Source organism: Sorex fumeus, unplaced genomic scaffold (assembly GCF_029834395.1).
Source record: "Sorex fumeus unplaced genomic scaffold, SorFum_2.1 ptg000003l, whole genome shotgun sequence".
Classification (NCBI taxonomy): Eukaryota; Metazoa; Chordata; class Mammalia; order Eulipotyphla; family Soricidae; genus Sorex; species Sorex fumeus.
Window position 1 is genome coordinate 23,454,417 of NW_026606060.1, and position 13,540 is coordinate 23,467,956.

Sequence of the window (13,540 nt, forward strand, 5' to 3'; positions counted from 1 at the left end):
CTCCAATGTTTATTACCAATTGATATTGTCTATGCCCTCAGTTTGTTTCTTTGTATACCACAGATGAGTGAGATCATCCTTTATTTGTCCAAAGGGAGAAATAGTCTTTTGGAATACAAGGAAGTTTCGAGCCAAGCTGAGAGTCTCTGTAGCTCTAAAATAGATTTGTAACCACAGCACCCAGATTGTTCCTATATTGCTTGTCCTTTGACTTCCAAGACAGTATAGTTTTATTTTGCTCTTTGTGAAGCTGCTATAACTGCTTTTAGGAAAGAATATGAAATTTTAAAAAATCTTCATAAAGTCTCGGAAAATATTGATTGATAGATTAGATATACTATTCCAGTAATAAATACTTGCATATATGATTCAGGGCACCCCTTGTCTTTCAACCAGGTACTTGGGACTATAAATTCATAACTTAAAGATGTTATGTAAATGGGGAATTGCACTAGAGGCAGTTAAATTATTTTTGAAACTGTATAGTCTTTGACAATATAACAAATCTTAAACATTCCTGTTCACCATAGACTAAGATACTGCTGTATTCTTATGGTCTAAACATTTTCTAAATTAGGGTCTTGTCATAACGTACGTAATATAATATAAATAATCATAACATAATTTCTATTAATGAAAATACATAAATTTTATTTAGAAACCTGGGGGATTTTGTTTTCATTATTTAAAAATTTTGGTAATGTAAATTAAACGTAGTATCATTCATGTCAACAGAAAATTGTCTTTGATCTTTGATATATTTGTATAGGGGTTTGCTATCCTGATGTTATTTGTCCTTTAGACTTTATTGCTAATTAGTTTTCTAGGTTTTCTTCGTAATAATGCAGTTTTGAAAACTCAGTTCAGTTTTATTTTTATGTTGTAACCAGAATATATATTTAACTTCAATTGCAGAGGAATATTTCTGTAACTCAGTTTAGGGCCATATTATATCTTAAGAAAGAAACTTCCATTAATTATACTGTAATGAACTGAATTTACACTACAAATGAAATAGAAGTAAATGAAACAAAATTTGTATCGCAATGAAAACACTAAAAATGTTTAATGTTAAAGATGATGAACATCACGACTATTGATTCATACTGATAGTGTGGTAGTTGAACATTATTACTAAAAATAAAATTTTTAATTACTTTTTTTTTTTCCCATTCACAGACAATAGTTGAACTTGCAGAAACAGGAAGCCTGGACCTCAGTATATTCTGCAGTACCTGTTTGGTATTTATCTATTTTTATTATTATTATTATTATTCTCTGTCTTCTCTCTCTCTGTTAGTGGCATGGTATTGAGGGTTTGCAGGAGAACAGTTTATTTCACTGTCACATTCTCCTACCTCTATCCAAAAATATCCTTTATATTGTGTGCAGGAGAAAGGATGGTAAAATGTCTCCTTCTGAAGACACTTCCCTGCTGGGAGACCTTGATACGCTTCTAAATCAGCAGTGCTATTCATTCATAGTCATTCTTACTCTCTTTTTCTTTTTCTTTTTTTTTTTTGAATTATGAGCCACACCTGGCAATGTTCAGGGGTTACTCCTGCTCTGCACCCAGGAATCACTCCTGGCAGTTCTCAGGAGACCATACGGGTTGCTGGGGATCAAACCCAGGTTGGCCATGTGCAAGGCAACTGCCTTACCCATTGGGCTGTCTTTCCAGTCCCTTTATTCTCTTTTTCCTCTCTTAAAACATAATTCAGCAAAACTATAATATATATAGTTTTGAATCTCTGCATATTAGAGATCTCTATCGCGTTCTGATAGTCACTAAGGTGATTTGGAATATTATAGAGCTAAACATTTCTCAGCACTTAAAAATAGTCAAGTGTCCTAGGCATGAATTGTCTGTTAAGAGTCAAATAATGAACTTTATAGGCAATCCTATATTTGCACCAAGTAGGGACCACCTGCTGTCCCCTGAGCAGGTTGCACTTAGGCTCAGGCCTTCCCACAGGGCCACTGCAACCTCAGGTGGCACTTACAGAAAAACATCTGTTTTTGCTGGCATTCTTAACTTTGGGAAGACTTACATTTTACTAATGATTTTGAATTTTAAAAGTACCTTTGATTAACTGACCTTTATGAAAATAATTTTATTAAGGAGCAAGCGATAATATAATCGTTGATCCAATACATTTCTTTTTGTAGACTGGGGAATGTTGTTTTCATTATTTAAACATTTGAATAATGTAAATTAAATGCAGTACCATTCGTATCACAGAAAATTGATCTTTTGTAAATTGATGGCTCTACTCTATCCTTCAGCGTCTATGTCCTGTAGTCATCTTACTCTGTTATGTTTTTTGCATTTGAAACTTCATTAAAGAAGACTATCCTGATTTTCATTTGGTTTAGGGGAAATACTGTTTAGCTTTCTGTCTCAGATATAGTACTGTTCATAATCTTTTAACAATGCCTGTTAACAGATACGGAAACCTGTGAGGTCCAAACATTGTGGTGTGTGCAACCGCTGTATAGCAAAATTTGATCATCATTGCCCATGGGTGGGTAACTGCGTAGGTAAGCTTTTTTACTGATTTGTTAACATTGTTCTCTAGGCAAATAATAAAGTGCACTGTTAAAATTTGGGAGAGAAATGGGGCCAGAACAATAGTACAGCTGGTAGGGCACTTTGCCTTGCATGCTGCTGACCTGGGTTCAACACCCCCCGCCCACCCCCCTACCCCTCGACATCCCATGTGGTCCCGTGAGCCCTCCAGGGGTAATTCCTGAATGCAGAATTAGTTGTAATTCCTGAGTATCACAGAATGTGCCCACCTTTATCGCCCTCCTCTCCCCCCCAATTTTAAGAGAATTGATTCCTGCACTTTACTCCAGCAATGTCTGCTTTCTCTCTCCTACCCCATCCTCTATCCCAAAACCCTCTATCTTCTGGTGGACAAGCCAACAACTCAGTTGAGGGTCAAGCAGTTCATAAAAACCAGTGTTTAAAAAAGATTGATACATCTCCATCTATTCTTCTGGGGGCCTCTTTATCTCAAATTTCTTCATTGTAATAAATCAAGATGAAACTGCTGTCACTGTCACTGTCCTCCCTTTGTTCATTGACTTGCTCAAGTGGTCCCAGTAACATTGTGAGACTTGTTACCATGGTTGGCATATTGAATACATCTTGGGTAGCTTGCCGGCATTGCCGTGCGGGCGAGATACTCTCTATAGCTTGCCGGACTCTCCGAGAGGGGCGGAGGAATCGAACTCGGGTCAGCCGTGTCAGCTGTGTGCAAGGCAAATGCCCTACCTGCTGTGCTGTCGCTTCAGCCCGTGAAACTGCTATTTTTATTTAATTTTATTTTTATAAAGTTGCTCATGATTTATTACAGTCAATATTCCAACACCAATCTTACCACCATTTCACCTTCCCACCACCATTATTTCCAATTTTCCCAGCCACCACCCAAACCTCCAATGGCAGGCCCTAAATAGTTTATTTTATATTGCTTCTTATGACTAATTGCTAAAAATAATCAGAAAAGATTTCCTTAGAAGAAAGTTTGTGATGATTGTTGTGTCTCACCCTGGAGTCATTAAGCCCTGGTTTAAGTTATTACTAACATGTTGCGGTTAAGCCTTGTCTTAATATCTTCTTAATTAGTGGTGTGTAAAGTTGCCTTTTACTTTACATCCCATCCAATGTGTTGTGTTACTCCTGATGTATCAGTGATGTAGAGTATGAGATCTTGCTCCAGGAATTCTAAAATTTTGAATAGGGTGAAACAGCTGAAGTTAAATTTTTAACTGCATGGTGACTTTGGTGCTCTGGAAACATCTCTGCAGCTTGCTGATCTCTCGAGATTTTTTTATGAGTTTTCTGGATCATGACTGGTTTGATGAGCTTATGTGGCAGCAAAGGCAGTTCATGGGTGTGCCTGCCAGGCTTCCAGAAGAATGGGGGATGGAGAGGAGGTAGCCATCCCCAACTCTGTGAGAACCTGGAGATTTTGGTCACAAAACCTGAATACCTGATTTTTTCCAGATTCATTCCTGGATGAGGCTTGTCCTGAGCCTGTGGAGTTTGGTCATGAGCATGATGGCAATAGGAGTGTGGAGTTCTTTGGCTGCCAGGGTTCTGTTTGGGCGGTGGTGGGCTCACCCACCCCACTCTGGGGTACCCCAAATATGAGACTCAGCCTAGGACAGGGTTTGGAGGCATCTCTCACTGTTTATTTTTTATTGTGGGCATTGGGGGCTGTTAGGTCTTATTCACTGGTGCTCGGGTTACTCATGGCTCAGCACTCAGGGATCACTCCTGCTGGACTCTGGGGACCATGTGGGGTACCCGGGATTGAACCTGCATCAGTCACATTCAAGGCAAGTGCCCTACCTGCTATACTATCTCCATGGTCCCAAGGAACTAATGCTTTAACTAAAGGCAATAAAAACATTTGCAAGGGAGCTGGAGCAATAGTACAGTGAGTAGAGCACTTGCCTTGCACATGCTGATCCAGGTTCAATTCCCAGCACCAAATACTTAAACCTGGCCAGGAGTGGTCTCTGAGCACCACCAGGAGTGTCCTTAACCCAGCTCACACCCCCCCAAAAAAGAAAAATCAATTTGCAAGGATGTTAGCTACAGAGGGAGAGAGGGACAACAGCTAAGCACTTTGCATGGCTCCATATTTTAATGGAGTTTAAGGTGTAGTTTAATGATGTAGTTTAAGGAGTTGAACTAAATGGTCTGATAGTCATTTCTGGGTGTTCTATGAGATGACAACAGAAAAATAGAGTGTGTAGCCTTGGGGAAGAAGCTTTTGGAAAGCTGCTTTATAAAGTTATAAAGCTAAAGATAAAATAGGGTTATTTTTAAACTTCACGAAGCCAAACAAGAGAATTAAAACTACGAATTGTGATTTATTGGGTTCAGTGGTCCTCTTATGCCTTCGGAAATTTATATTTGCAATTATCTCATCTTTTGTGTAATTCTAAGCGATCATATTTAAGACTTTTGTTAAAACTTTTTTTGGACTGGCGTGGTAACTCAGGAATGGAACTGCATGTCTTGCATTCAGAAGTCTTAAGTTCAGTCCTGTTACTGGATGCCCCTACCCTCACCCCTTACACTGCTGGGTTGGCCCAACACCTTAACAATGAAAAAAATTTTTTTTCATAAAATAAAATTTTTTAAAGAAAATTTTGTAAAATAGTTAATGTATTTGATTATTGTTCACATTGTATCAGGCAGATTAAGACTGTTCTGACTTTCTCTCCCATCCCATTTTTACAGGTCTATTTCCAATTGGTTTTTTTTCCCCTTAGCTAAAAAAATACTACTTCTGTGTTGTTCTTTAGGTGCAGGCAACCATAGATACTTTATGGGCTACCTATTCTTCTTGCTTTTTATGATATGCTGGATGATTTATGGTTGTATTTCCTGTGAGTACAATTATATTACTTATATGTGGATACTCATACTTTCCATATTAACAGAAATTACAATTACAGTAGTCTTTCGATTTAAAAATTATGTTTGGGGTACCTCACACAAGGGAGTGCATAGTAATGATATAAGAACTATCAAATACAAGACTGTAGCACTGTAGCACTATAGCACTGTCCTCCCGTTGTTCACGATTTGCTAGAGTAGGCATCAGTAATGTCTCCATTGTGAGACTTGTTAGTGTTTTTGATGTATCGCATATGCCACGGGGAGTGTGCCAGGCTCTGCCATGTGGGCAGGATACTCTCGGTAGCTTGCGGGCTCTCCGAGAGGGATGGAGGAATCAAATCTGGGTCAGCTGCATGCGAGGCAAATGCCCTACTTGCTGTGCTATTGTTCCAGCTCATAAGACTGTAATTATGTTAAAATTGTAGTATAATCAACAGAATTCTAAATTAACTACATGTATCCTCCGAAAAACATATTATCTCAGTTGGCTTTGGATAGTATAATTATTGAATATTAATGGTAAGGGGTATTAGAAGTTGCTCCTTTGAGAATGAGTTGTCATTCATTTAATCATCTCAGTTTAGCATTTTTGAATTTTAAAATCGTGTCCGAGAACATAATTTGGAAAAAATTTTAATGAAAATATTAGTGACCATGTTTAAGGTTTGGTAGTAGTACTTAGCATGAAGTTGTATTAAATCCTGTCTTAAAAATTAAGTCTTAACATGTTTGCCACTCAATGCCTCTTTTGCAGACCACAACACCCAAAAGGAGAGAGAGAACACAGGGGATTGCCCTGCCACAGAGATGGGGGGATGGGGGGATGGGGGTGGGAGGGATATTATCCATGGTGGTGGAAAATGGGCACTGGTGGAGGGATGGGTATCTGATCATTGTATAATTGAAACCAAAGCACAAAAAATTGTAAATCTACAACTTTAAAAAAAATAAAATAAAATAAAGGGGAAAAAAAAAAAAAAATTAAGTCTTAAATGATTGATTTCCTAGTTCTACATTCACGGACATTAAGAATAACCTGTTATTATACTAATGAAAAAGAGAACGACCTCAAATAGAATTCAATAGAAAGATTTGGTCAAGGAGTAAAAGCAATAGTTCTTTATGGCAGCTACTTCCAAAGAGTCAATTTGTGTTTGTTTGAAAAAGCTCATCCTATCAAGTTGATGTTGTGTGACTTGCTCTCATTCTGCCTAAAATCTCATATCTGTTAAGGTTAAGTGTTTGGATAGCGAGTATATCTGTTACACTAATTTTAAAGACTATATTATTACAGTACAGTTTTTTAAAAAGCTTGTTTCTCATTTTTATAGGTTTGCTAATATATAATGAAATTATTTAATAGTATAAAAAATTTATTGTCATAAATTAAATTCAGATTATGTTTTTAAGTGGTGCTTAATCAAATGCCTCCAGGAGGCTATTTTTCTGATGACTAAATACATTTGAGTGCTTCTGTTCTGATTTTAGACTGGGGACTCCACTGTGAGACCACTTACACCAAGGATGGATTTTGGACATATATTACACAAATTGCCACTTGTTCACCTTGGATGTTTTGGATGTTTCTGAACAGTGTTTTTCATTTCATGTGGGTGGCTGTATTACTCATGTGTCAGATGTACCAGGTATGTATCAGGCTATTCTGAGCTCTCTAGTGTTCTAATACTGCCTATTTTTAACCACCCTTTACTTTTGAAGAATCCATTTTCAATTTTTCTCCCAGTACCTCTTTCCATTTCTTCTCTTCTTTCTCATGTTTTGAGCCTTAATAATGTTATTAGCAATTTTCAGTTGTTTCTAATTTCAGACTACAGGTCTAATTGGATTTGTGAGCATAGTTTGATGATGCCACTAATTTTGCCTTGACAGTAATCTGTTGTTATCCAGAAATAACAATTTGAGAATCTTTGTAATTAAGAATATAAAACAAAAAACTCATTTTTAGAGTTCAGAGAGCTCCACGGATTGAAGTACATGTTCAAGATGCACAGGGCTCTGAGTTCTATCCCCAGTAGCTTATGGCTTCCCCAGCTGAAGAGGCCTATGGAGAAAAGCTTCATTCTTAAAGGGGCTAAGGGAGAGTGATCTGTGCTGTAGTATCTGGCTCTCCACACATCTATGGGTAGGAAACTTGAATATTAACTGTTTATCCTGTGTAAACACCTGGTTGCTTTTCAAGGCTGAAATGTTACTATCTAAGGTACTTTCATCTTCTGATGGAAAACCGAAAGCAGAGCTCATTTTTCCTCTCTTTCCTGGTCTTCTTGAGGATTAACTTATTTTGCACTAAATATTAAGAGTCACAGTTAATGATTTGCTTTTTTCTTCTTAGATATCATGTTTAGGTATTACTACAAATGAAAGAATGAATGCCAGAAGATACAAGCACTTTAAAGTCACAACAACATCTATTGAAAGTCCATTCAAGTATGTATATGTTCATTATTACTAATACGTAGTACACCAAAAAGAAATGTTTTCTTAAGACATAGCATTAGAATATTAAGAATATTTCTTTTGGGTAAAATTAGCTTATACATCCTACTGAATTCTAAGATTTTGCCAGAGATAGCATGGTTAGTTCACTTTAGAATTCATCATATAAGTATAAATTTATGCTATTTTATGCACATATAATTTTAAAAATTGTGTGGTTTTATATATGTAAACAGTGTTACCCAATTTGAAATGCTTACCAAAATTTTAGGTTTTTTGCAAGCTGTTGTCTACTACCTTTAAGCAGTTATTTAGTGCTATTATTATATACCTCTTGAAATTTATTTTTAAAAATGAATTATTCTTAGGTTTACCATCAGATTCATGCTATTTGTAATTATGTTGTCTCTGACTTTCTTCATTTTTGGATAGAATTTGTTGTCTTTCTAAAGAGTCACTAATCAGTTTTTTTTATCAAGAATTATGTGTGGCCTAGAAATTACAGAAACGTATATCTAACGCTATAGTTGTATAACTCATTAAATTAACAAAAGACAAAAGAAAAATCAGTGTTGGCAGAACTGTAAAGAAACATGAATCTGTATGTAAATTTAGTAGTTAGAAGGAAATTTTTTTAACAAGTAACTTGAATATTTAAGTTCGGGGTGGGGGTATTAGCACCAGAATTCAATATAATATAGTTAATAATTCATAAATCAAAGCATTGTACTAATAGACTTTTTCTTTTTTGGGGGGGCTTATTTTCAGCCATGGATGTGTAAGGAATATTATAGACTTCTTTGAATTTCGATGCTGTGGCCTCTTTCGTCCTGTTATCGTGGACTGGACCAGGCAGTATACAATAGAATATGACCAAATATCAGGATCCGGGTACCAGCTCGTGTAGCAACATCTTTATCCTCTGACGCATATTGCTGAGTGGTGCCTGAAAATTGTGTCTGTCCACATCTCTCTCTTACTCGAATCCACATCCTTTGAACAATAGCATGCTATACGTAGGGCTAACAGTGAATTTCACACTTTTTTCCCCCCAGCACTTTTATTAATAAAAGTAAACATGGACAGAACACACTGCCACTGCTGAGAAGAACACAGATCTTTAAAAAGAATTTTAATGGTTCTCTTTGTGGGGATTCATAATACTCAACTCTTTGGTTTTATTCTCATAACATTTTTCATGGAAAGAGAGTGAACTTACTCTCTCAACAGACATGGCATGCTCATCAGAAATGTTCAGTTCTAGCTAAAACTAAGTTTTATAATGCAGTCTACGGATAGCATTGCATTTAATTCCAAGAAAGTTGTTTTAAATTGACTCAGACTAGTATTATGTACGTTTCAGAATGTACGTGTAAATACTGTGATGAAAATCATGTGGTTTTATTAGGGATCTACCATAATGTGTCTTTAAAGGCACAAGAAAATAATGCTCACCAAAAAAATGTGCTAACAATAATTTATTGCTGTCAGCTGTTGCAATGCTGATACATTTCTAGTTCAGTGAAATAATTTGTGACCTTGCTCTGAGGTTTTATGGTCTGATAAAGCACTTGCATGAGAATAGTAAGTCATGTTATTTTGTTCAAACTGAAAAGCCCTACTAAGTGCATGATACACCTCATAGAATGTATACTAGCACATACTATCCAGTAAAGCATAAATTAGAATTTAATTTGGTGTGCAAACAGTTCAATTTTTAAGAGTTGTATTTTTAAGGAAAGGAAAAAATAAGTTAATGCAAAATTTTATCAGAGATGAGTGGATATACTTTTAAAATTCTGAACTGCAAAATGTAGGCAAAATAATGGAGCTTAGCCAAAAGTGGAGCATGATCTCTGTACATAGCAATGTGAATAAAAACCAGTGATAAATTCTGGTTTTCTAAAAATGACCTTTGAGAAAGAATTTCCAAGATTATCTCAACTTTTCTCTCTATTGAATGTTTTGAAATTCATTAATACTCTCAGAGATAATTTCAGAACGATTTTCTTGTTACATGTGATGCACTGATCAATTTTTGTTGCAGCATTTTCATACTCTCATGGAGAACTATTAGTTCCTGCTTCTATAAATATTGTTTACAAAGTGAAGCTTGGTTTAGTCCTCTTAAGTGCTGTAGTAACTGTGGTTCGAGCAGCCTGTGGGAAACCTGTGAGAGGGAGCGGGCTGGGGGAGGGGGGGAACGGATGGTCAGACCATGACAGATCTTCGACCAGTGTAAAGATTGTGTATCTGTATATAAATAATTTATGGAATAGTTTCTTTGTGTCTGTGTTAGTATATTTAAAGCTGCTCATTTCATTTGATACAACCAAAAAAGAAAAGGGAGATAACTAACAAGCTTCTAGTAATATTCAATATTGCTGTTAATAGGCATTATACCCTGCAAGTTCACTGCATGTCTGATGCTTGGTAAAATTAGTATTCCCTGTACAATACAGATTACAGATATTAAGCAAACTAGTGGTATACCCGCCCCTTGCCTTAGTAAGAGGAGCAGTGAAAATGTATATAGTTGATGTTCAGTATTTCCAAGTATCATTTTTTTATATAGTTTCTTGACCATAAGTCACACACATTTAAAGAAAATTTTAAAAAGATTACCCTTAGTGTATGTGAGTGTTTTAATATTTAGAAAATTGGCATATGTACTTTATTTTTGAAAAGGGAAGCAGTGGGTGTGGGGTGGCAATAGCATTGTGCCATTTTGTCATAGAATGTAAAAAATTGGTTAACTTTACAAATGTCTGCTAGTTTTGACTACTAATTGGGGGAAATTTTAGATAATTTTTAAATTCAAAGTTATTTATAAAAGGCTAGAATTTGTTTTAATTTTTTTGTATTTTGAGCCACTTCACATGAAGACTCAGTTGCAATTTTTATCAAATACATTTGTATTAACAGTTGAATACGGTGGTGGTTTTCTCAAGAGTTAAGAGTGTTGTTACCATTTTCTCCGTAGGGACAATATTCTTTTCAGAATGAAAGAGGTGTCTTTCAGTTAAGTAGGGGGGGAAAACTTTAGCTGTATTAATTAAATGGAAGAAGATCTGTGAATGCTTTACACTAACCATCTCATTAACTACCACTGAAATCTATAACTCAGAACTGGTCCGATGGTCAGGAGCCAACTATGCAGCAGTGAACAGACTGTTTAATTATTCTGTAGGTTTTGTGTGTGAGAAGCAGGTTAACCCAGTTCTAAACTTGTGTATGAAGGTGACCCTTTGGGGAGTAGTTCATGTCAGTCGATTAATTGGTTACTTTTAGGGAGTAGAAACTTTTTTCTCAGCTCTGAACATGAATTACTACTTGGGAGGTTTTCCCCCCTTCATATTTTGGTTGTTTCCAGGAATTTGAAATATTAATGATATAAAGTAGCATTATTCTTAAGCTGTGGATATTTTTATTTTATATTTTATTTATAACTGTGCCAAGTATTATTTTGCTACTTAACCGTGTTACTCTGTGGAAAGAAAAACCTGTAAAGTGTTTAATAAATTAGCTCTCCTTACATAAATTAAATTGTTAAAATTTTTAAAAATATTAATCAGAATAAATATTGACTCTTAAGTGTGTGCTTGTGATTTCGTTCAGTTCACTTCAAAAAAATTGATGAAACACTACTTAGTGGTACCTATGATATGAGATTCTTATATATTTATATCAGGTAAACTAGGAATCAAGTGACATAGAATGTAGAAATTGGCAAAAGTAAAAGATGGTAGTATTCTAAACAAAATCTTCAATTCTGTATGTGTGTAATTTTTTAATAAAGAATAAATTTTTATTTAAAAATACCGGTTTCCATTGAGTTATTAGGATCCTCAGATTCTGTGGGACTATCCAGGTAATTTGTCTAGGTACTAGTGAAATATTGCAGAAAGAAACCTGCCAAAAACTGATCTTAAATATTTGATAAACTATGCATGACAGAACTTCATTGTTGAGGAATTTAAAAAGCAAAAATTATGAAAATGTTTTCTATTGTTCAAATGGTTTATGGTTTGAGAACTCTGATATTAAGTAGAAGTACTTTCAGATTGGACGAATGTTCAATTCATAATTATTTTATGACAATGAAAGTAATACCTCCAGAACTTCATAGTCTTCGAGACATTCTGAAGCAAGCGTACAAAACAAATCCAAGCACTGCATTTTCATTTCAGTTACATGTTTAGGTCGTAATCTGCTGGTCTACCTTTGATACTGATGGTTGGTTCTAAGAATTCATAGAATTAGAAATAAGTAGTACACACAAAGGCAAGGAATCTTACTGTGTCAGATTAACCTTTGGTTTCATAAAGTGCTTGTTCTAAGTTTTCTGTTAAATATCTTTAAAAGTAAAATCTATGTAATTCCAAGTGAATGCTGAAAATGTCCCTTCATCTAGGCCAACTAAAATCACAAGCTGAAAGATACAAAATATATCAGAGTTGGGAGTGTTTAAGTCAGTTAAAGTTGACTTGATTGGACTAGTTATCTGTCAGACATTTTTTTTTGGCTTGACAGCACTCTTAACAGCAGTGTTCTACTACTTCTATTTGGATCTGTAGGTTAGTTTTCATCAACTGTGGAGATTTTCCATCATTTCTTCAAATTTTTGTTGTCCTTTCTAGGAAGTTCCAGTTGTACACATACTAGGCCACTTGATACGCCTTATCCCTTATCCCTCAATTCATGTTTCTAATTTGTTGTTCATTCTGGGTGGTTTTCCTCCTTTGTACTATGTCTGTTATTCATCCTATTCAATGAAGAACACCTTCTACTTTATGCACCTACAAATGAACCTACAGTAGTTGACTTAGAAGGTCTTCTTAATCATTCCATCTCTCTGGGAAAAAAAAACCTGGAGTAAAGTCATAACTTTTACTATATTTTACCTTTTTCACTTCTGTGTCTGCCATGTTGGCCGCTTGTAAGGCGAACACCCTACCGCTGTGCTATCGCTCCAGCCATAGCACAGCGGGTAGGGCGATCGCCTTACAAGCGGCCAACATGGCCGACCCGAGTTCGATTCCTCCGCCCCTCTCGGAGAGCCCGGCAAGCTACCGAGAGTATTCGATATGCCAGACACAGTAACAACAAAGTCTCCAATGGAGACGTTACTGGGCCCGCTCGAGCAAATCGACGATCAACCGGAGGGCCTTTACTTTACTTACTTACTTCTGTGTCAGTTTTAGTCTGGTTTTAAATTACTTTATATGCCTGTAGGCCGTATATATAGATCGATAGATTTTTTTTTCTTTTTCCTTTTTGGATCACACCGGATGATGCTCAAGAGTTACTCCTGCCTCTGCACTCAGGAATCACTCCTGGCGGTGCTTGGAGGACCATATGGGAAGCTGGGAATCGAACCCGGGTTGGCCATGTGCAAGGCAAATACAAATTTCTTTGACTAGTGTACTTTTTCTTTTTAAGTTTCTGCTTAATTTTTGGCTCCCCCTTTAGCAATCTGGTGTGTTAAATTAGGCTTTGGAAAATGGTGTGTTTACAGGTCAGGCAGGTTCTGTTTTTCTGATATATATTACAGACCAATATCTCCCATACCCTCTAAAGGGAAATCTCAGTATACGCTTCCTTACACCAACTTGTTTTATAAATTGAATCTCCGGTAAAGAACTACAAATTTCCCGG

General features: G+C 36.1%; 1 protein-coding gene across 1 annotated transcript in view; it reads left to right on the forward strand.

The window, feature by feature from the left end:
- Window positions 1–11,481, forward strand: part of ZDHHC17 (zinc finger DHHC-type palmitoyltransferase 17) — a 97,381-nt gene extending 85,900 nt beyond the window's left edge. The window contains exons 12-17 of the mRNA XM_056114585.1: window positions 1,180–1,242; window positions 2,448–2,541; window positions 5,329–5,412; window positions 6,914–7,071; window positions 7,779–7,873; window positions 8,651–11,481. Of these exons, the coding sequence (XP_055970560.1) occupies window positions 1,180–1,242; window positions 2,448–2,541; window positions 5,329–5,412; window positions 6,914–7,071; window positions 7,779–7,873; window positions 8,651–8,789 (633 nt within the window). The 3' untranslated portion in view covers window positions 8,790–11,481. The remainder of the gene's footprint in view (window positions 1–1,179; window positions 1,243–2,447; window positions 2,542–5,328; window positions 5,413–6,913; window positions 7,072–7,778; window positions 7,874–8,650) is intronic.
- The last annotated feature ends 2,059 nt before the right edge of the window (window positions 11,482–13,540 follow it).